Below are 23,395 nucleotides of genomic sequence, written 5' to 3'. Positions count from 1 at the left end.
TTTCAGAACGATCAAGTCCTTGATCAAATCAACTCACTCAAGGAGCGGTTCTCAGCTAAATGGCCCCCAACTCACCCTGCAGTCTGGAAATTCAGTCCTCTGAACCAGAAGACTTGGCACTAACTTCTGTGCCAGCAGCTAATCCACGGCACCGAAGGGAGGGTTCCTCTTGGTGGACCCGACGCAGGCAGCAGGAGGTGTGTTCCGTTGGAAGGAAGTACAAGTTAACTGCAGGTAGCTTAAGTTACCGTGGATTGAACACCAGGCTACAGGCTGTTCAGCCCCCATGAAGGAGTGATGGACGATTCTGGAAAAAACACCACTTCTCCAGGGTATGGAATGACTGCCTCTCCAGTTTTCATTTTTCTTCTTATTTTGTCCACTTTGTGTTTTTCTCTCCCTGTGTTTTTTTCTTTCTCTTTTCTTCCAGTCCTCATGGTGATGGCAAGACAGTAGCTAAAGGTCACGGATTCAGCTGCCATAATTTCACCACACTGATAAGGACCAGCTCAGCTCTTTCTAAACCAGGGGTTAAATCCAGTGGAAATAGTAGCCTCTTCATGATCCAGCCATGAGCCTTTTCCTAGAGCATTCAACCCTTACCATGTATGTCTGCACATAGGTATTTCAAATCATATAATTTTACTTTATTATGCATGCAACTCTGACTTCTAGATTTTCCCACGTAGCTCAAGTGAATGAAATGCTTCATTTTTCTGTATGTGCCTGTAGTCTGTCATTTCTAAGTGATACACAGTGCTCCATGCCTGGTTCTCCAGAAATAAAACCAGTTTTCCTCCAATTTCATACCAGCTCTGAGTATGCTTGTACATATCCCTTCCTGGACCTGTATAATGATTTTATAGGATTGTATGCCCAGAATCATGACTGCTGAGACATGGAGTACCATTTGTATACATTCTTTTATGTATCTAGATACCACCAGTGGGCTCCTCAGAACTGCTGTATGAGTCTCAAATCTTACTTAAAAGTGCATAAACCTTCTCACGTCCCCTTAACCTCTTATGGTGTTAATCCAGTTTCCAGATTGTTGCCAGTCTAGAAGTGTAAAGAGATTCCAACCTCTTCCATGCCATTTCTCCTAGATCACCATCAGTGTTTACATTAATGATGCTGATGACAATTTAAGAAAAATAAATAAAACCAATGATTTAATAGGAAGAGAGAGAGTTTACTTTATACTCCTATACTATCAGCGGCAACAATCTAGAAAGCTCAAAATGGTTTCTCCATCCCTCCCTCTACCATTTGCATTTTTTTTTCTGGTTGCTAATGAGCTTAAGTATTTCTTCATTAGATATTGGTCCTGGATTGCTGTTCTCAAAATGGTCTATATGTATCCTAACTCCATTTCTCTAGTAAGAGTTCTACATTCTTCTCAATGATTTGTAAGAGTTTCTTATATATACTACTAGATATCCATCCTTTTTTATTTTAGAATAAAATTGAAATACCACCTCCCAGTATGGTGTATCTTCACCCCAAACGTCAAAGAACCAGTAGATATGGAGAGAAACAAGTGGTCTCTTCTAGACAGGTGCCTGTTACGTCCATTACATGAATGATGTCTCTATTTTCTCAGTCCTGGTCCCCTGGGCATCCAGAGTGCTGTCCTCTGCATTATTACTCATATCCTTGTGTATTGCAGAAACATTTCCTACCACTGCTATGCCCCCAAACTACTTATCACCCATCAACAACCTCCTTTCATCCAGAAATGCTGAGAAAATTTTTCACTCCATTCAACTGTGCTTTTTGATCCCTGGAGTAAACCAAATTAATTTTCTCCCTCTTTTTTTCTTTTTTTTTTTTTCCCTAACTGGATTCTGCTAGCTGGTTACAGAAAGGAGCAGTAAAAATCCACACATTTTTCTTGAAGACTTACTGTTTGCCCTCTTATTATCTATTTTAGGGCCAAATGCCATCCAGCGAATCACTGATTTAATTCAGCTTTTGATATTTCAGCTGATTCATATTAATTCTACCATTTTAATTCACTGAGACATAAAAGGATTGGAAAATTTTTCATTGCATTCATGGCATTAGTCTCTGGGGAAAAGGAGAAGAGTAAAAAGAGAGCCATGAAAAACATATTTCAAAGAATGTGTGTAGTTATGGCAAATAGATTTTTTTTACAAAAAAAAATATGAGAATGCTACATGCTGTGTAGGGAGAGATTATTCATTGGACAAATTAAAACAAATTCCTGAGGAATAATTTGGGGAAACAAATTTTGAAAGATACCCAGAAAGCTATCAGTACTTACTACAAAGATGGAGATGCTAACTTAAGAAAAGAATCGAACCAACAATTTAACAGGGAATGAGAAGATATGAGTAGAAAAAAATTCATGTAAATTTGGAAAAAATAATACTTGTGAATAAATGTTTAAGAACGGTTAAAAAATGAATTATATTATCCAGTTTGATAAAGAGCTCTGTCAGAAGGTTACTCTTATAAACTACTTTGATAGTGTCAGCTTGACAATGAGGATTAGAACCTTAAAAGTGCAATAAAGATCATCATAATTATATAATTATAATAAGCATAACAGGAATTTGGAGGCACCTGGGTGGCTCAGTCGGTTAAGTGTCTGCCTTTGTCTCAGGTCATGATCTGGAGGTCCTGAGATCAAGCCCCAAATCGGGCTCTCTGCTCAGAAAGTCTGCTTCTTCATCTACCCTTCACCCTGCTTGTGCTCTCTCCCCCCTCTCTCTCTCAAATAAATAAAATCTTTTAAAAAAATGACAGGAATTTGGCTTCAAGTCAAATGGAAGTTGTTATTGTATTTGCCTACATGTATAAGCCATCGTAAAGCCTGATAGAAGTTTTTAAGGCAGCAGTTCTCAGGCATTAGACAGCAAGCAGTAGAGGGTTGAGGAAAGGGGCTTCACGTTTGCTCCGGGTCTCTTCCTTAGAACTGCTTGGAAACTGTTGCATGGGAGTCTTGCACAGAGCAAGTGGCTTCGATGCGGCCGTCAGAGAGCAGAAGTCAGGGCTGTCCAAATGGCTGCTGTTTGTAGGGGGAAGCTTCTGGAGAGAAGGAAATTGCAGAAAATTGCTCCCAATATGGCACGGGGGTCAAACACTGAACAGCAGACATATACAGAGCCTCCTGAAGACTGACAGCAGGAATGGACGTTCTGGTGGCCACACAGTCCTGAGGGACATATGAATCCTGACCAGCCAGAGCGTAGAGAGGTTGCTGAAGCCCCTGGGAATACACTTGGCACCCCAAGGTGGGGGTAGGGGGGTCACACACACTCCTAGAATAAGAGCCACTCTACAAGTGCCCTAACAAAATTCCATAAGCTTCCAAGGGATCTGGCTGATCCACCAATAAGTTAACGGCCTTTTAAAGAAAACTATCACAGCACTCTATAAATAAAAGCAGGAAGAAAGAAAGAAAAAAAAAGAGGAAGGGAAGGAGGGATTCACAAAGGGAAATTTTAAAAAATGTTAAAATGGGAAACAACGTGTGTTGGAGAGGATGTGGAGAAAGGGGAACCCTCTTACACTGTTGGTGGGAATGCAAGTTAGTGCAGCCACTTTGGAGAACAGTGTGTAGATTCCTCAAGAAATTAAGAATAGAGCTTCCCTATGACCCTGCAATTGCACTGCTGGGTATTTACCCCAAAGATACAGATGTAGTGAAAAGAAGGGCCATCTGTACCCCAATGTTTATTGCAGCAATGGCTACGGTCGCCAAACTGTGGAAAGAACCAAGATGCCCTTCAACAGATGAATGGATAAGGAAGATGTGGTACATATACACAATGGAGTATTATGCCTCCATCAGAAAGGATGAATACCCAACTTTTGTAGCAACATGGACGGGACTGGAAGAGATTATGCTGAGCGAAATAAGTCAAGCAGAGAGAGTCAAGTATCATATGGTTTCACTTATTTGTGGAGCATAACAAATAACATTGAGGACATGGGGAGATGGAGAGGAGAGGTAGTTGAGGGAAACTGGAAGGGGAGATGAACCATGAGAGACTATGGACTCTGAAAAACAATCAGAGGGTTTTGAAGGGGCAGGGGGGAGGGGAGTGGGAGGTTGAGGAACCAGGTGGTGGGTAATAGGGAGGGCACGTACTGCATGGAGCACTGGGTGTGATGCCAAAGCAATGAACACTGTTATGCTGTAAATAAATAAACGAATTAAAAAAAATGTTAAAATGTTAAATGTTAAAAATGGAAAGATTTATCAAGTTTATGGATTGGAAATTTCAAAGCATTAAGATAGCAGAGTCACTGACCGAGTATTTCCCATTTCCTATTTCTATGCCCTGTTTCCCCAGCACTCACAGTTGCCTCTACCCTGCCTTTCCCTACCATGGGCTTCTTGCTCCTCTGCTGTGTGACCTTTTGTCTCTTGAGAACAGGTGAGTTTGGGAAACATGGGGAAGCCTTGCCTTAATATTTTCCTGGTCCTGGCGGAAGCTTCTCCCTTGAGCCTGTGGCAAGAGGACCCTTCCTAGGCTCTGTCTACAGTTTCTGTCTTGTTTCCCCACAGGCTTCGTGGATGCTGGCATTACCCAGACCCCAAGGCATGGGATTATAAAGACAGGAAAGAGCATTTTACTGAAGTGTTCTCAGACTAAGAGTCATAACTCTATGTACTGGTATCGACAAGACCCGGGACTGGGGCTACGGCTGATCTACTACTCCTACGTCAGTGATATTAATGAAGGAGAGGTCTCCAGTGGGTACAAGGCCTCTCGAAAGGGGCTGGAAAAATTCTCCCTGTCCCTGGGGGCTGCTGTCCCCAAGCAAACAGCTCTCGACTTCGGTGCCAGCAGTGATGAACACAGTGCTTTTTGTCCACCTGCTCTCCATACAGAAAGACAGGCACATTTGCTCAGATGGGCACAGAAGGCTTCCTCCATGTGGGACATGGGGATCCTTAGGGGTCTGAGTAGTTCTATGCTGTGTGAGTCTCAGTCGGAGCTTAGGGCTATGTAGGGTCAATGTCCCCCAGGCCTTGTGGTGACTGAAACCACAGGCTGGACTGAACCTATCTTCTCTGTTGATTGACCCTCTTTCTCTCTTCTAATGGGGCTAACCCAGTAGTGTCCTTCTAGGAGAATGAACCTGTCATTTGGCAATACCACCTGGTTTTCAATAGGAACATTTCTTAGGAGCTCTGACACAAGGTCATTGTTCAGGGTTCTTTTGCCTCTGTCTGCCAACCACTTTGTAATGTGCTCCACTCCTTTCTGGTCCTATCGACAGTCCCTTTATCCTGCTGTCCCCTTCTCAGTCCTGGTTCCTCCAAGCATCAGGCACTGTTCAGCTCTGTATTCGGTCGCCTTTCTACCAGGAACAAACTGATTACCTTGTCTCCTAAAACCTCATCCTAAGTTAATTTTTTTTTGTTTTTAAGATTTTATTTATTTATTTGTGAGAGACCATGAGAGAGAGCATGAGAGGGGAGAGGTCAGAGGGAGAACAAGACTCCCCACGGAGCTGGGAGCCCGACACAGGACTTGATCCCGGGACTCCAGGATCATGACCTGAGCCGAAGGCAGCTGCCCAACCAACCGAGCCACCCAGGCACCCCTAAGCAAAAAGTTTTTAAAAGATTTTATTTATCTGACAGACAGATCACAAGTGGGCAGAGAGGCAGGCAGAAGCGGGGAGGGGGAGCAGGCTCCCTGCTGAGCAGAGAGCCCAATGTGGGACTCGATCCCAGGACCGAGATCATGACCTGAGCCTAAGGCAGAGGCTTAACCCACTGAGCCGCCAGGGGCCCCAGTAAATTTAATCAGTATTTAAATCTGACTCAGAAGATGAAGTTTATCCAGTACTAGAGACTATGATCTATAAAAGCTAACTTTCATCTACTGCCCCATACTCGGATCTCTACTGAGAATAATCTTAACCTGCAGGAGCAAAGACACTGTGTCATATCAGGAGGTACTGGATTCCAAAAAAAAAAAAAAAAAAATTGCCAATTGCCTGCTGCCCAGCATGGAGCCAAAGCTCAGAGCTTGGAGATTCCTCTTTCGCTTGAGGCATTGGAATAAGCCCCTTGTTCCCTTGCAGAGAGGACCCTCCTGGGAGGCACAGAAATACTCAATTAAGGGCTGCCATAGCCTGATGTAAAACCTGCCCAAGAGTCAAACTGAAGGCTTTCTTATGTGCTTTGTCTTTGTACCTCATGGGCCTCAATTATTTCAACAAAAGAATCCATGATGCGGTGACAGTTCACCCAAAGAATGCAACTTATTTCATTTTCTACCTGTTCTGATCTGAAAAGAATGTCACACTTCTTTTTTAATCTCCTGTAGGAGTTCTATCTCATCTTGCCCTTTAAAAAGTCAGTTTTCTAGACTTTTGCTCCCTGCTTCTATGCACACTTCACCAAAGTCTCATCTGTAATAATCATTCTTCTCTCATAAGCTATTAACTGTTCTCTTTAATTATTTGTTGGACATTTCTTGTAGATTTTTCTGGACATTCCTTCTACCTTCTTTTTCCCCTTAGTGTAAATATTCTTTCTTAATATTCCCATCCATGATCACAACAATTTCTTTCATAAGTTCCAAACCGGTAGACTCACCTGTCTCCTAGACACTTCCGGCTGGATGCTCCACAGTTCAAACTCAAGTGATTTATTGCCAAATTTATTGTCCCCTAACCCTGAATGTACCCCTCTGGCCCATACACAGTATCTCTTCTCAGTGACTGAAACCATCATTCTAGATTCCTCTTTCCATAAGCCCTCATGTTAAGTCCATTTGCAAATCAATTACTTCTAAGGTACAAATGTGATCTGAAGGGGCACCTTTACCCCAGTGTTCATAGCAGCAATGTTCACAATGGCCAGACTATGGAAAGAGCCAAGATGTCCATTGACAGATGAATGGATAAAGAAGATGTGATTCATATATACAATGGAATATTACTCAGCCATCAAAAAGAATGAATACTTACCATTTACATCAACATGAATGGAACTGGAAGGTATTATGCTGAGTGAAACAAGTCAATCAGAGAAAGACAATTATATGGTTTTGCTCATATGTGGAATATAAGAAACAACACAGAGGATCATAGAGGAAAGAAGGAAAAACTGAACAGGAAATCTGAGATGGAGACAAACCATGAGAGACTCTTAACTCTGGGAAACAAACCGAGGGCTGCTGGAGAGGTGGGGGGGCATGGGGTAACTGGGTGATGGGCATTAAAGAGGGCACGTGATGTGATGAGCACTCAGTGTTATATGCAACTGATGAATTATTGAACTCTACATACAAAACCAATGATGTACTATATGTTGACTAATTGAACTTAAATAAAAGAAAAAAAAAGCAAATCCATTATTTCTATATACCATATTGCCATAGGTTTGGTTTTCTAGGAAACTAACTTTTCAGGGGAGATTCAGGAGTGTTCAGTGTGTTATGACAAAGTGTCATTTTTGGCCAACATGGGTAGAATGGAAAGAAAGAAGGAGAGGCTGAGAAAGAAGCTGGGCTGTCCTACAGCCTTAACAAAAGTTCTAGTTGAGCTGCAGGGACCTTGAAGCCATGATGGCCTTTAGAACGACCCAAAGTTGAGGTGAGGAGACTAGCTTTTATATAAACTTTTCTTGCAACCATGCCAGTGTGATGGGTCACCCTGAGAAAGGGCATGCCTTAGAAGGTGGTGATGGCTAAAGAGACAGGGCAGTTCACAAAGGGGGCTGTTTATCAGCAGCATTCCTAGCAGAAAGGGAAACTGTCTTTCTTGCCTGAAGGGAGATGTGGAGGACCCATCACAATTTACAATACAGGTGTTTATCTGATTCAGCTGCTCCCTCCCTTACCTTCCTTCTACTTTAAGGCAGACCCTCAACATCCATTCCCTAGAAAAAAATGCACTGCCTTTCTCATGGGTCTACTAGCCTCTTCCCTTTATCTGCTTTACTTGGCCTTAGACATTGCCAGCAGCCAGAATGCATCTGGCGTTCTTCACATGGCACACAAAGCCCTTCATGAACAGATCGCTGTCTAAAAATATGGCCGGATCTTCCATGCTCCCCTCAGCCCTTCAGACTGTAGTTCAGTGTTTTATGTTTATGTTTCCCTGAATAGACCAAGCCAGCCTCGTTGCACAAATACAACTTCGCAAGTGATTTTTCTCATTAGAAATGGGCTACTAACATGCAGAAAAATGAAATTGGACCACTTCCTTACACCACACACGAAAATAGACTCCAAATGGATGAAGGACCTCAATGTGAGAAAGGAATCCATCAAAATCCTTGAGGAGAATGCAGGCAGCAACCTCTTCGACCTCAGCCGCAGCAACATCTTCCTAGGAACAACGGCAAAGGCAAGGGAAGCAAGGGCAAAAATGAACTATTGGGATTTCATCAAGATCAAAAGCTTTTGCACAGCAAAGGAAACAGTTAACAAAACCAAAAGACAGCTGACAGAATGGGAGAAGATATTTGCAAACGACATATCAGATAAAGGGCTAGTATCCAAAATCTATAAGGAACTTAGCAAACTCAACACCCAAAGAACAAACAATCCAATCAAGAAATGGGCAGAGGACATGAACAGACATTTCTGCAAAGAAGACATCCAGATGGCCAACAGACACATGAAAAAGTGCTCCACGTCACTCGGCATCAGGGAAATACAAATCAAAACCACAATGAGATATCACCTCACACCAGTCAGAATGGCTAAAATTAACAAGTCAGGAAATGACAGATGCTGGAGAGGATGTGGAGAAAGGGGAACCCTCCTCCACTGTTGGTGGGAATGCAAGCTGGTCCAACCACTCTGGAAAACAGCATGGAGGTTCCTCAAAATGTTGAAAATAGAACTACCCTATGACCCAGGAATCGCACTACTGGGTATTTACCCTAAAGATACAAACATAGTGATCCGAAGGGGCACGTGTACCCGAATGTTTATAGCAGCAATGTCTACAATAGCCAGACTATGGAAAGAACCTAGATGTCCATCAACAGATGAATGGATAAAGAAGATGTGGTATATATACACAATGGAATACTATGCAGCCATCAAAAGAAATGAAATCTTGCCATTTGCGACGACATGGATGGAACTAGAGCGTATCATGCTTAGTGAAATAAGTCAATCGGAGAAAGACAACTATCATATGATCTCCCTGATATGAGGACATGGAGAAGCAACATGGGGGGGTAGGGGGATAGGAGAAGAATAAATGAAACAAGATGGGATTGGGAGGGAGACAAACCATAAATGACTCTTAATCTCACAAAACAAACTGGGGGTTGCTGGGGGGAGGTGGGATTGGGAGAGGGGGAGCGGGCTATGGACATTGGGGAGGGGAGGCGAACCATAAGAGACTATGGACTCTGAAAAACAACCTGAGGGTTTTGAAGGGTCAGGGGTGGGAGGTTGGGGGAACAGGTGGTGGGTAATGGGGAGGGCACGTTTTGCATGGAGCACTGGGTGTTGTGCAAAAAGAATGAATACTGTTACGCTGAAAAAATAAATAAAATGGAAAAAAAAAAAAAAAGAAATGGGCTACTACTTCTTGGCTACCTGGTTTGCTCTTGTACATGCTTCAATCCTTAGCTTAGAGATTAGCTTAACTACAAAGGCTTTTGTGGGGCACCTGGGTGGCTCAGTCAATTAAGTGTCTGCCTTCGGCTCAGGTCAAGATCTTGGGGTCCTGGGATCAATCACCTTGTCAAGTTTCCTGCTCAGCGGTAAGTCTGCTTCTCCCTCTGCCTCTCCTCCTCCTCCTTCACTCATGCTCTCTCTTTCCAATAAGTAGTCTAAAAATAAAAAATAAAAATAAATAAAGGCGTTTGTGACTCCCACAGACAGAAGACTCAATTCTTATTCATTCCAAATACTATAGTTATCGTATTCTTTACGAGGTCTTCTGGAGACTATATATTCTTTAGTTTAAGAGTGATATCCCTCCGATTTTATATCCCTAGAACTGAGTACAATGCCTGACTTAGTAAAGGAAAGATGGAAGAAAGGAAGGAAGGGAAGGAGGAAAGGAAAAAAAAAATGTTTTTCAAGTAGTTCCTCAGGATTTTCTTCCAAGTAACATGTTTTCCGAGTTCTGGTGCATGTTTATTTAAGTCCTCCTCACCCCCCACCTAGAAGTCCTTTTAAAAGAAAGAAAATATGTTTGGTTAGGCGCAATTCTATAAGAAGACTAAGAACATTAGAAAATGAGAGAGGGTGTTTTACTGGACCAAACGTGTGGAGACATATGTAACGATTATTTTTTTTATAATTGCTGCGTCCTTAATTGTTGACACTGAGAAATTCTCAGCAGCTGCTCCAAACACTTCCCCAACTATATCAGAAGGTGGGCCATGTATAAGTCATTCCTGCCCTGGCAACAAGGGCTGGATAGTCATTCCTGCCTTCAAGCACCCCTTCATCCAAGTGAGACCCTAGCCTCTCATATCTCCTCCCAACCCAACATCCACCCCTTGGGTTCTTCCCTCTTCTTTAATCCGTTCTACCATGAGAATCAGATTTTACATCCAGTTACTGCTGAGGACTGTGATCAGCTCATCATTCATCCTTAAATCTTCTCATACCTGGACCAATTTGGGGCCTCTCCCCTTCCTATTTCTTTAAAATTCATCAGAAAGACCCTTCTCAAATCTCTAAGTGTCTGTTCATCCTTTTCACATTTTTTTCAGCAGGGGGCAGTAAAATTTCATTATTATTTTTTCTTCTTGGATGCCACCTATTAAAGTAAGGCCAGCTTTCAAAGGAAGAGCAAGGAACAAATGTCATTCCATTTTCATGATTAGTCTTGTCTTAAAGAAGTCTTAAATGAGACAAGAATATCTCAGAGTTTGGTAAGTCAAAATTGTTATATTCTTTTGGGACATAGGAGAGAGCAAGAGTGAGCGGGACCCTATAGTTCTCATATATAAAATACATAAAAGTGATCCTCAAAGAGTGGAGCCAAACAGTCAAATCCAAACCCCCAGGTCAGCAGCAGCTTAGCAAGAATTTGACTGAACATCAACTGTGGATCCTGGCGAACCAGGGCAAAGGGAGCAGAGGAAGGGGGAAGGGATCCAGGGATTCATCTTTGTGACTCACGACTAAAGGAAGCTAAAGACTTTTCTGTTGAAAAGCAATAGAGGAGAGAGGATAGGTTTGGGCTTGGAGGTTGTTTACTGTAGCAGTACCCAATATGTTTTAGGCAGCGTTACAGAAGCATGATTGGAAAGAACCACAGGTTTGAATTTTTTATTCTGTCATGATTGACAGTGCAGTTCACAGAAAGATGAACTGAATATAAAGAGCCTAAGTTGATAAAACTGGTGAAACCTGAACCCTGAGTTGATGAGAAACAAGACAGAAAAGGTGGCCTAATTATCATACAGTAAGAACAATAACTTTTCTGAGAACTCAGCAAATGTCAGTTCCTGCCCTAAGCCCTTTACACACGTTATCTAAATGGGTTCCCCCATGTGATCCTCTCAACGTGGACTCTCACGCCTGTCTGCTGGAGCCACCCTGGTCACCGCGTCCTTCTTTTGAGCTCTTCTGTTGTAGCTTTGCGGAGGAACTCGTTCCAACTCAACCTTCAGGACCCACCTCAAACCTCACTTCCTTTCCTGACCTTCCAGATTTGGTCAAATCGTCCTGTTACAGCCTTTCGAAGCTCTGCAGTCCTCATTTTCACAGTTTATAAAGCAGCTGCAATTTAACATGTGGCAAAGAGAGTAGAAGTTGAGTTAAAACAAATAAGCAAGGATCTAGCCTACTTCGGATGAGAGAAATAAACAAAAATATTAGTCCTTTAATGGGTAAAGGGATAGAGATGACACTGTATCAACAGGATGGCCGTGGGGCCCACATAGTTTGCAGGGACTATGTTGTCACACGATGACTTCATCAAGAGCCCATCCCACTCCCCCAGAACTGGGAGACACCTTTCTGGCCCTAACTGTGCTATGGCTGTCAGGCTCCTCTGCTACGTGGCCCTTTACCTTCTGGAGGCAGGTAAGTCTTAGACACAGATTTCTCTAAAATTAGAAAGGAACATTTTCCCTTGTTCTGGTTCTTCACCTGGTTGCAGCATCAAGGCCTTTGTTGTTAATTTTTGTCTCCTTTTCTCAGGCCTCGTAGATGCTGGTATCACCCAGACCCCGAGATACTGTGTTTCAGGGATAGGAAAGAAGATTGTTCTGGAATGCTTTCAACCTATGGGCTATGAGTACATGTACTGGTATCGCCAAGACCCAGGAAAGGCGCTACAGCTGATCCATTATTCGTATGGTGTTAATACCACAGAGAAGGAAGAGCTCGCCTCTGGATCAACTGTCTCCAGAATAAGGAAGGAGCATTTTCCCCTGACCCTAGAGTCTGCCAGCCCCTCACAGACATCTCTGTACCTCTGTGCCAGCAGTGAATACACAGTGCCACACAGGCACCTACAGCCTGCATAAAAAGCCTAGTTACAAAGGTGAGGAAGCCCCACCTAACCTCATCAGAAACTACAAAAGCCACTGCGAATCTCCCCAGACTCCTCAGCCCTGAGACGGCAGTGTGCTCTGGGCAGCAGTCTGGGTACAAAACTGATCCTGGGTCTGTCTCTACCACACTGGGGAATGGCCCAGTCCAGGTCAGGTACTTTGTTCAATCTAACTAGAGTTCATTAGTTCTGCAGATGGTTTCAAGTAACCACCTTAAGCTCCACCACGGATTTCTATTTGATTGATTCCAAATTTGATCTTTATTATTCCTTCCTTATTCTTATTTTGTGTTCACTTTTGGCTTCTCTTTACAGTTTCTGAAGGTGGAAATTTAGATTATAATGCAGACCTTTGTTTTTTTTTTCTCTCCTGTAGTCATTTAAGGCTATAAATATCCCCTTAGTCCCTACTGCATTCCATGTGATTTGATATATTTCTGCCTTCATTTAGTTAAAAATATAATTTCCCTTGAGGTTTCTTCTGTTAATCCGTGATTCATTTAAGAGTATATTGTCAAATTTGCAAGTATTGGGGCATTTCCCAAATTTCTTTCTGTTGTTTATTTTTAAACCGTTTGATCAGGGAGGATACTTTGCATTTTCTCAATCCTTTTATATATGCTGAGATTGTTTTATGGTATAATAGGTGGTCTATTTGGAAAACATTCTATGTTTCTGAAAACAATGCGTTCTGTGGTTGTTGAGTAGAGTGTTCAAAAACCATCAGTTAGGTCAACTTAGTTAATAGTGTTTTTCAAGTCTATTTACCCTGACTTGTTCTCTGTCTAGTTGGTATGATCAGTTTTTGAAGGTTGACTATTGAAACCACTAAGTATAGTTTTGATATGTTCATTTCTTCTGTCATTCCTGTCTATTTCTACTTTATGTATTTTGGAACTCTATTGGTTTGTCAGGAGATCCCCCCAGAGTGCTCTTCAGACAAATGCTTTCTACACAAAAATGAACTAAATGTAGAGATTTGTGGAATGCCACCAAGTTTACCAAAATAATCAAAATGGGAGTAAATGACTCATCATGTGTGGGGGATCGGCAATATGGCTGACTCCTGACTTTGCACCAGAAATGATGGAGGTAAGAAGATAGTGTGAAATGCAGCAAGAAACAAACAAAAGTCACCAAGAATTCTATACCCAACAAAGCTATCCTTTGAAAATAAAGACGAAATAAAGACATTCCCAGATAAGCAAAAACTAAGAGATTTCATAGTTAGCAAACTTGCCTTACAGAAAAATATTAAACTCATCAGCTTAAAAGAAAATGACATTGAAAGTTCCTTGAATCCACAATAAGAAATGAAAAGCATCTGAAAGAGCAAATATAAAAGGAATGATAGATAGATAAACATAAAAGCAAATTTTGAAACAGTAAAACTAAGAAATAAATAAGCTAATTTCTTGGGAAAAACAGAAAATTGAATGTCAACTAAAAGACAGAGAGAGCAAATATACTAAGTAAGAAATGATAAAAGGAAATAGAGTACATTTTTTGAAACAGTATTTTGTACAATTTTCTACAAGTAACTTCCAAGCCTAAGTGGATCACGTTTTTGGAAAATACAGTTTCACAAAACTGACTCTAATGCAGATAGAAAGTCTCAGCAGAACAATGGCTAATGGCTGTAAGAGAAATACGTGCACTGTCACCATTCCAGCAACCACAGTAGCAATGAAAACGAAAGGTGGGAAGGGAGTTTATGGTACATTTGACAGTATGTACATTCCCAGAATCACATTCCCTAAAATCATCTCCTTTACTGGAAGCAAAGTGGTAGTCAAAGGAACAGAAAAAGCTAAAACAAAAATATGTTCAGTTGGATGAAATATTTGCTATAAACAGAAATGTTTACATGAAGACCAAAGTCTTCAGAATTCTCTCCTAATTCTCATAATAAGAGACCAACCTGATTACAAGGATGATTCCAAGTGTTAAGAAAGGGCTAGGAATCACTTAAGACTTGCTGAATGCTAAAGGAAATTTGTTCAGAAATAAGAAATAGGACAACTAAAGGACAGAACATGGACATGGACAGCAACAGACCTATAGACAAGAAATCCACCAAGAATTTAGAATTTAGAATTCAGAAAAAAAAAGGGGGGGGGGCCTTGAGTCAGCTACCTGCTATAAGTATGTTCATGGTTTTCGACAAGAATAGAGAGATCTAGCCTAGGACACCTGAGAATAAAGGATATTTTGTCTTTCCGGCAGATGGGGGATGACATGCCAAGTGTGGTTTTAATTTTTATTTTTAAAGATTTTATTTAGTTGACAGAGTGAGATCACAAGTAGGCAGAGAGAGAGGGAAGCAGGCTCCCTGCTGAGCAGAAAGCCCAATGCGGCACTTGATCCCAGGACCCTGAGATCATGACCTGAGTCGAGGGCAGCGGCTTAACCCACTGAGCCACCCGGGCACCCCCAAGTGTGCTTTTAGATTTGAAGTTAGAGTAACTTGAAAAATAATTCCTGCAAGAAGAAGGCTCCCATCAAACTCTTAAAGGAAAGAGATAAAGAATCTTCAAGAAATTCATTATTAGTTGTTGAAAATACAGGTTTTGGAATTAGACTTACCTGGTTACTTTCTAGTTTTGCCAAGTTACTAAACCTCTCTAAAGATAACTTCCTCATTTATAAAATGGAATCAGTAATACATGGCTCCCAGAGGTTTCTCTAGTCAAGAAAATGTATGTAGATTGCCTAACAAAATCCCCAGCGTAGAAATTAGACTCAGTAATAGATAATGGCATCAGTAACAGTAGTATTAGTGCAGTGCTACTAGTTAACCATTTTGAGAGCTACATCTTAAGGAGTGGTTACCATATACTAGACATTGTTACAACCACTTCTCATTTTAACTCATTTGATTATCACCACTCCATCAGGTGCACACTTGGATTGGCACAAATCGGTGATAGTAAAAGTGAAGCACTAAACAGTTCATTTACTTGCCTAAGATGAGAGGAAGCGGCAGAACCGGTGTTCAAATCCAGGCAGTTTCCTTCTAGAGGCTCCATGTTGACCGCTAACCTAGTGGCAATAATGGTTGTTAAAGGATGTTGTAGAAGAAAAACTAAGTCTGACTCAGAAAGAATGCAAAGGGAGAGTATGTATAAACCCAAAAGGATTGTTTCTGAATTGCCCTGGGAAGTCAAGCTTAACTTAGTATTGCTCTGTAAAGGGGAGGAAGGACTCCATATCTGCAGGATCCGGGACTGTGGGCGTGGGCGGACACCGTGACATCACAGGCAAACCTCCTACTGGTCGACAAGAGCTGCAAGAAGACCTGCTCCTTCTCTGGTCCTGCCTTGGGTATCAGGCCCCTCTAAAGACAGTGTTTTGTCTCCTGGCAGCAGGTGAGATCATAGAGCACACAGAACAGTCATATACTGGGATTTCTAGGTTCTAGCACAAGCCTTTTTATCCCCCCACTATCTACAACTTCTATACCCTTCTCCCATAGGTCACTTGGGTATTAGCGTAATCCAGAATCTAGATATAAAACAGAACGAGGCAGGGGACAAGCTTTTGCTTGGGTGTCTTTAGGACGTTGTTCATAACAGAATGTTCTGGCGTGACAAAGTCCCAGCGTTGGGGTGACCGCTGATCCACTGCTCGCTTGTTGCCGGCAGGACTGAAAAAGTGTCCCTGATGTGCACGGTGTCTCCTGGAAGAAGGAGGAGGCTTTCCTCAGGCCCTGGAGACACCTTCACACTTCTGTACTAGCAGCTTATCTACGGCGATCTACAGCCACATCCTCAGGTGGCCTAGAATTTGAGGAAAAAAGATCTTCCTAGAAATAATGTTACCTAGCAAAAAGCCACATCTATGATGTTTGAACTTCAGTTCATCCATGGCCACTCACATCTCACAATTTCCCAAAAATGCTTCCCCCCCACCCCCAGCAAGCAGTTTTGAGAGCGATTACTAGATCACTCAAAGGCATCAGTAGCTACAAGTTCCTTCATAGTATTTGCCCACACCCAGTTCTATCTGGCGGAACCTCCGGTAAGAGGAGTTCCTACACCAGACCCAAATGACCTGAAAGCATGTTCTGGGCACCTCCCAGATTTTCCTGGATTTGTGTATACTTAATGGCTTCATTCTCTTCACCACACCTGTTCACTCCCTTACGAGGCAGCCCACAGAAAGAGAAGGGACACAAGCATTATAGGGAAAGCATGCTGAGACCGTATAGCAGAAATTCATGAAAATGAATAATATTAAGCTAGATAAAGATTAGAGTGCTTTTAGAGAAAAACTTCAAGTTGGGTAGAGGGATAAAATGGAAGAGAATTCCCAGAGAAATGTTTGGAGAAAACCCTCGAGGGCCCATGCAACAGGACTCAACTTACCGTAAGAGTCTACTAAGAATTCAAGACACAAACCCACCATATCACAAAGAATATATCCCACAAGGGAAATTAGAATTCATAGAGGTAAAAATCTGCCATGCAAATTTTATAAGAGAACATCACGAACAATTACGTGACCTGGAAAAATGAAACTGGCCACATTCTGTTACCTCTCTGAGGCTTTTGGTTCTTTTTTGAAGCAGCGAAGGAGGAGGGTGTGGTCTCTGGCCAGGAAGTAGGTGAAAAGCCTTGGCCTCAGACTAAATGCATCACAGCCCCGGCCAGCATTCTTCATCAGATGCTGCCATGAACAACAGAGTCCTTTGCTGTGTTGTCATTTGTCTCATCAGAGTAGGTCAGTTCCAGACACCCGTCAAGGGCTTCCCAGGCTCCAACTACAGGATGCTTCTTCAGGATGGTAGGCTCAGTCTCCCCTTCACAGGCTCTGTCTTTATTTGGCCACTTTTTTTTTTTCTGCCACAGGCCTCAAGGGTGCTGTGGTCACACAGTTCCCAAGACATAGGATCGTGAGGACAGGAAAGGAATTAACCCTACAGTGTTTGCAGGATATGGACTCTGTTTTGATGTACTGGTATCGCCAAGACCCAGGATTTGGACTGTGGCTGATCTACTACTCAACTGGTGCCAGAAACTTTGAAAAAGGAGATGTCCCTCAGGGGTGTCGTGTTTCTCAAAATGACTTGCAATCTTTTTCCCTGACCCTGGAATCTGCCAGCACCAACCAGACGTCTGTGTACCTCTGCACCAGCAGTGAGCCACGTATCTTCTCTGCATAAGAAAGGGGCAAGCCAAGGAGGAAGGAGACCTTGCCTTCAAGAGTCCTGACCCAAATTAGGAGAAATTTTAAAGCCATGCCTTGACTGTAATATTCCTTAATTTTCCCCCATTCTTGTCCCTCCAAGACATCTCTCCTGTCTTAATCCAAGGGTTCACCCCTGGCTAACATTGCACTAAGACTAGAAGGCATTAACCCAAAGTGACTATTGCCTAAGACAAACTTAATTTCTGAGATGCAGATGTGGGGAAATTTTGTGATAAAACAGAATTCTGAACAAGTAAAGACACAACCAAAAGACAAAAAGATTTACAAAGATCCTTCAAAGATTCCACGATGGTATCTCTCGATGCCTAATGGACTTGTAGGGGAAAATCAGGTGAGTAACAGAGGGTGTGGTAGGTCAAGACCAGTTTTCAGACAACTCGTGGACTCAGGATGACAGAGAAGGAGGAAAAACTTAGTGGAGGGAGAAGGGTTGGTTGAATAAGAGACATGAAATATGTTTGTTCTCAGGGATCGTTAGGGAGCAGAACTTCACCTGAGTAGATGCAGCTGTAATTTTTTTTTTAAATCAAAACCCGTGGTGCCAAACAGACAGATCAGAGATGCAACAGGATCACTGCATAGTTTCCCAAAGGGAAATGTTGCACATAACAAACTGTATTCATTTTCTGTTGCTGCATAACAAATGGTGCAAATGAGAGGCAGGTTACAGGTTCCTGTTTCCTTGGCGGTCACTGGGGTCTGCCGGCAGGTCCTTGCAGTCTCGCTCTGGTCCCCTCCATCTTCAAGGACAGAAATGCACATCAAATCCTTTAGGATGCTTTAGGAAGCTCTGTGACCTCCCCTCTGCTTACCAGCTGCAGAAAACTGTGCCTTGAATGGCTCATGTGATTGCATCAGGACAGGCTCAGCTGGATAATATCCCTTTTGCCAAATAATGAAACACAGTCACGGGAGCAAGATTTCATTATATTTACAGGTACCTCTTACACTCAAAGGGGAAGGGACCATACACAGGAGAGGGTCACTGCTGGTTGTTCTTAGAATTCTGTCTACCACAACAAAGGAGAACAAATGCCAAGAATATCGGGACAAGAAATTCAGAGAGCATGCAATCAAATACACTGAATTAGAACTCAGAACTACTTGAGAGATGTTTATGAGTCCTAGCCACACAATAGTTCAAGTTTTCTTCCAACTGTTTTATCAAGGACACAGTATAAAAGTAGAATGGCATGGCCTTTGGTAAAGGGAGCAAAAGGAAGCTATATGAAGGAAGGGTAAGGAGGAAAGGTCTAGCTCCTACTGGAAAGACACCAAGGCCTCAGGATAAGGAACCAAATTGTTTTGGTCTCTGGACTGAGAAAATGGATGAGAGATGAGATCAGGGAAAGGGATGGAGTGAAGGTTGAGAGAACTTTTTGGAAGAGAATAAAACTGGTTGGCAGAGGGAACACAATCTATAATGAGCTTCATTCCTGTGAATTTTGAGGTAAGCTACCATAGAAATATCTTATCTGTTGATTGATTATTTGAGGAAGTAGCATAATTCTTCGAAATTCCAATGAGTTGGGAGACGAAAAACCTCAAGGCAGAGCCTCCAGAAAACAACAAATACCAGGATCCAGTGAATGGGATGATATCTAGTATGATTTTAGTTTTGTTACCAGCCAATTTGTGAAAGTTTCCTAGAGAAATTGGGGGCCCATCTGGATACAGATCAGTGTCTCAGGTGGCAAACTGTCCATCTCGTGAATTGGCTTACCCTTCCAAGATTAGACAACAGCCCTCGTCAGGGTAGCCTTAAGCTAATTATTTAAGTTAATGAGTTAAGTAAGACTGAATTGCCACCTGCTGCCATAATCGGAGAGTGTGATAACTAGAAGAGAGAAAAGGTACTTTCTTGGAGAGAAAAGGTCCTCTCTGAGATGGCATCAGTCTTGTCTTTCTCTACAAGCTGGCTGCTGTCCACTATCCCAAGATGGGGAACACAAGAATCCCACTTCGTGATTAATGAGTCCTAGATCTGTCCTCTCCACCCTGATTCTTAATTTGAACTTAAGTCCATCCAGGACATCTCCCACTGGAGTTGAAACACAACATGTCATCTTTGCCCTACAAACTACCCTCTTGTTCCCTGATTTAATGAATTCAAGTATGAGTCATTTACTTGCATGAGATTGAAGTTGTGCTACGTTCCTCTTCCTCTTAGACCCTAGACATTCGACCTGTATTTAAGAGCTTTGATTGCTAATGCCTACAGAACTTTTCTCTTCATCCCTTCTCTCAGCGCAACCACTGTCATGTTATGCTCTTATCAGCTCCTCAGGTAAATTTAGTAGCCTCTTTATCCACATCTTGGGCTCCAGCCTCCCCTATCTAATGCAGGTTAGCATCCCAGTACCAAGTGCAATCTTGCTTATTGCAAAACTCTGGCCAGGTCACTCTCTCCCCCTGCACCTATCATTGGCCCTCTGTGGTCTAACAAACATAAAATCTAAACTTACTATCATGGAAAGAAACATATGATAATTCCTTTAATACTTTGAAAGGAAGGAATTTAAGTCCCTTACCAAAAAGACATCTTTGTATTAGAATGTCAAGTTCTCATTAGAGTCTAGGATAATGATAAAGAACTGTTTATTTTTCCTTCTTGAGTTACGGATCTCTTTCTCCATTAAGTCCATCACAATTGGGCATGGGGAAGACATACCCATGTGCTGTGAGTAGCTAGAGTGGGCCAGTGCTTCAGAAATTTCAGGCCTTCTCATAGGAGGAGGAAAAACAAATGACTTGACCAGATCCAGCTTGATTGACACACAAGATAATTACCCCTCTGTCTCCCTATGTTTACCAGCTCTTAAAGCGTGTGTATACTACACTGACAAGTTCTCTTTTTCCTTCAGTCTACCAAATCCCAAGCTTGATACAGACCAGCAGAGCCCTGCGTATGGTGGTGGTTTGGGGACGAGACATAAATAAAGACCCAGGACGGAGACCTGTGGCAGTGGACAACATTTCCTGCATATTTAAAGTACAATGACAACCCTACAAGAAAACCCAGCCACACCTTCCAGCACTCACGTTCTCACACGCTCTACTCCAGCAACACTGAACTCGAGCCATTTCCAAACACGGAGCACATATTTCCCTCGAATGGCCCATCTGACAAACTCATTTTGCTCTTCAAAATATTACTTAAAATAGCAACATCTGAAATGTGTTCTGTTTTCCCAAGATTGTGGGCTCCTTCCTCAGCACTCCCACCACACCTTACACAATTCTTCCTTTCGGCAGATGCCAAATTAAAATGATTACTGGGACAGCTAACTTCCCTTTGGACTACTTTAAGAAGATATTTGTTTCCATCATTCCTTCCCCAGAATCTTGCCCCGTGCATGGCACACAGGTTCCGTGAATGATCCGTGTTCAAGATTATCAGCATGGAGATAGGAATGTTATCTTTTTTTGTTCGTGTCTGTGTTCCCATAGGCTAAAGCAGCACCTGCCACATAATTGATACTCATTATAGGTCTATTAAAGGAAAGGATAGAATGGTTCAGCAATGTCAACGATGACTGGACCCTAGGCATGCCTGCTCACCTCCCCCTAAAAATTGTATGTCTTAAGTTTAGTCAGTTCCCAGACTTACCTTCCTTTTCTGGCAAAGAGTTCCTAATAGGCAAAATAATGCACCCCCCAAATATTCATTTGCTAATCCTCAGAATCTATGAATATATTGCCTTACAACGTGGCAAAAGAGACTTTTTTTTTGTAGGTAGAGTTAAAATTGTGGATCAGTTGACCTTGAGATAGATGGTGAGATTATTCTGGATTACCCAGGTGGGCCCAATTAAAAACATGGGTCCTTACAGAATGATGTGGAAGGGGTCCCACCTACTGGGGCTCTATTTGAAGGTACAGAAAGCAAAGAAAGGGATTGTCCCCAGAGCCTCCAGAAGAGCACAGAGCCCCATCACACCCTGATCTTTACCCAGAGAGACTCATGTCAAACCTCTAACCTACAGTAAGATAATAAATTTGTGTTGTCTTAAGCCATTGAGTTTGTGGTACTGTGTTATAGCAGTGGTAGAAAATTAACACAGAGCCCTGTTTCCGAGCCCTTGAAAGAAGGCTGCTGCTGAAGAAAGCCACTGTGGGAGAAGCCAAAGAAGAGGCAAAGGGATAATAAGGACAAGCGTTTGAATCAGATGATGCTGTTTTTGAAGGAGGATGCTGCCAATTTCTGCTGTTGGCATGCTCCATTTCTGCAAATACCTCCTCTGCACAGGCTTAGGATCAGAATGTTCCGGCAGGTGTCACTGCCAGCCTCAGAGGGCCTGTTCTCCCGGGGAAAATCCTGCCTTTGGTCTGACTGTCAGGGACCAGCACCGTGGGCACGGCCTCTGCTAAGTAGCACAGAGCCAGTGAGTTTCTGCTGCGGGTACAGGGGGCAGCTTGTGACCCAGCATGCAGGAAGTCACTTTCCAAATAGCAGGGAATTAGATTTGTGTTTATTGTGAATATCAACAGAAGCCCACTCCCTTTGCTGCTTCCATCCCCTTGCAAGAGGACCACCCAGGTGCTCAGGCATGCAGAGGGAGAAAGAGGGAGGGAGAGGGAGACAGAGAGGAGAGAGAAAGAAGAAGAATGAGCTCTCCTTGACGCTTGAATGTTCCAGGAGTAAGCAGATGCCCCAGTCCAGCAGTTTATTAATGCAGCTGCATCCTCTGCACAAAGATGGCAAACCCAAGGCAGGCAACACTCTGCCCTCATGAGCCCAAGCCCCACCCACAGACACTGTGCCCCACCCAGTTAGTAGCTTTTCCTTTGCTTTTACCTATCTTAACGTTTTCTTACTGCATCTTGCCATGGATTTTTTAGTCTTAGTGGTTGGATGTTTTCTGCAATAACAAGTTACCACACACTCAAGTGGCTTAAAACAACACAAATCTATGATTTTCCAGTTCTGGAGGTGAGAAGTCCAACAGTGATCTCCTTCAGCCAAAACCAGTGCATTGGCAGCACTACATTTCTTTCTGAAGGCTCTAGGAGAGACTCAAATACCCCTGCCTCATGATCGCCTTCCCCTGTCTTCACAACCAGGAACATTCCATCTCCCCAGCCCTTCTTCCACACTTACGCCTCCCTCCAAACACAGCTAGGAAGTTTCCTGCTTTTAAAGACCCAGGTAATTAGGGCCCTCTGGGGGGCTCAGTCAGTTAAGCATCTGCCTTCAGCTCAGGTCAGGATCCCAGGGTCATGGGATTGAGCCCCACATCAAGCTCTCTGCTCAGTGGGGAGCCTGCATCTCCCTCTCCCTCTGCCCGTCAAATAAATAAATAAAATCTTTAAAAAAAAAAAAGACCCATGTGATTAGACTGGGCTTCCCTAGCTCAGGTCAGCTGATTAGTACCCTTAATTGTATCCATCACCTTAATTCCCTTCTTAATGGAATCTAAACATTCACAATTGATGGGGATTAAAACGAGAGCATCTTTGCGACCCTTTTTCTGCCTATTGCAGCAAAATGCCACTAGAGGGCACTAACAGTCCTTATTATGAAGGTTACGTTTCTGATCACGATAAACGAGAAAATTTGATAACATTGAACACTCTATCACCCATTAAAAGATAACTGAGGATACAAATATTTCTCATGAGGTCTTTCAAAGGTTAATCATATAACAGGAAAACACAGGATAGAGCACTTCCTCAGGACTAGCATGAGTAAACTAGGGTATGA

General features: G+C 42.6%; 2 gene segments (V, D, J or C); both read left to right on the top strand.

Annotated features, from left to right (window-relative positions):
- Positions 1–23,395, top strand: part of LOC123951612 — a 366,823-nt gene that overhangs the window by 292,030 nt on the left and 51,398 nt on the right.
- LOC123951625 overlaps positions 11,880–23,395 on the top strand; it is a 54,244-nt gene continuing 42,728 nt past the window's right edge. Inside the window, 2 exon segments of the C gene segment in view lie at positions 11,880–12,008; positions 12,126–12,424. Of these exon segments, the coding sequence occupies positions 11,960–12,008; positions 12,126–12,424 (348 nt within the window).

Source organism: Meles meles, chromosome 10 (genome assembly GCF_922984935.1).
Source record: "Meles meles chromosome 10, mMelMel3.1 paternal haplotype, whole genome shotgun sequence".
Taxonomy (NCBI): Eukaryota; Metazoa; Chordata; class Mammalia; order Carnivora; family Mustelidae; genus Meles; species Meles meles.
This window is presented reverse-complemented; position numbering and strand designations above follow the sequence as displayed.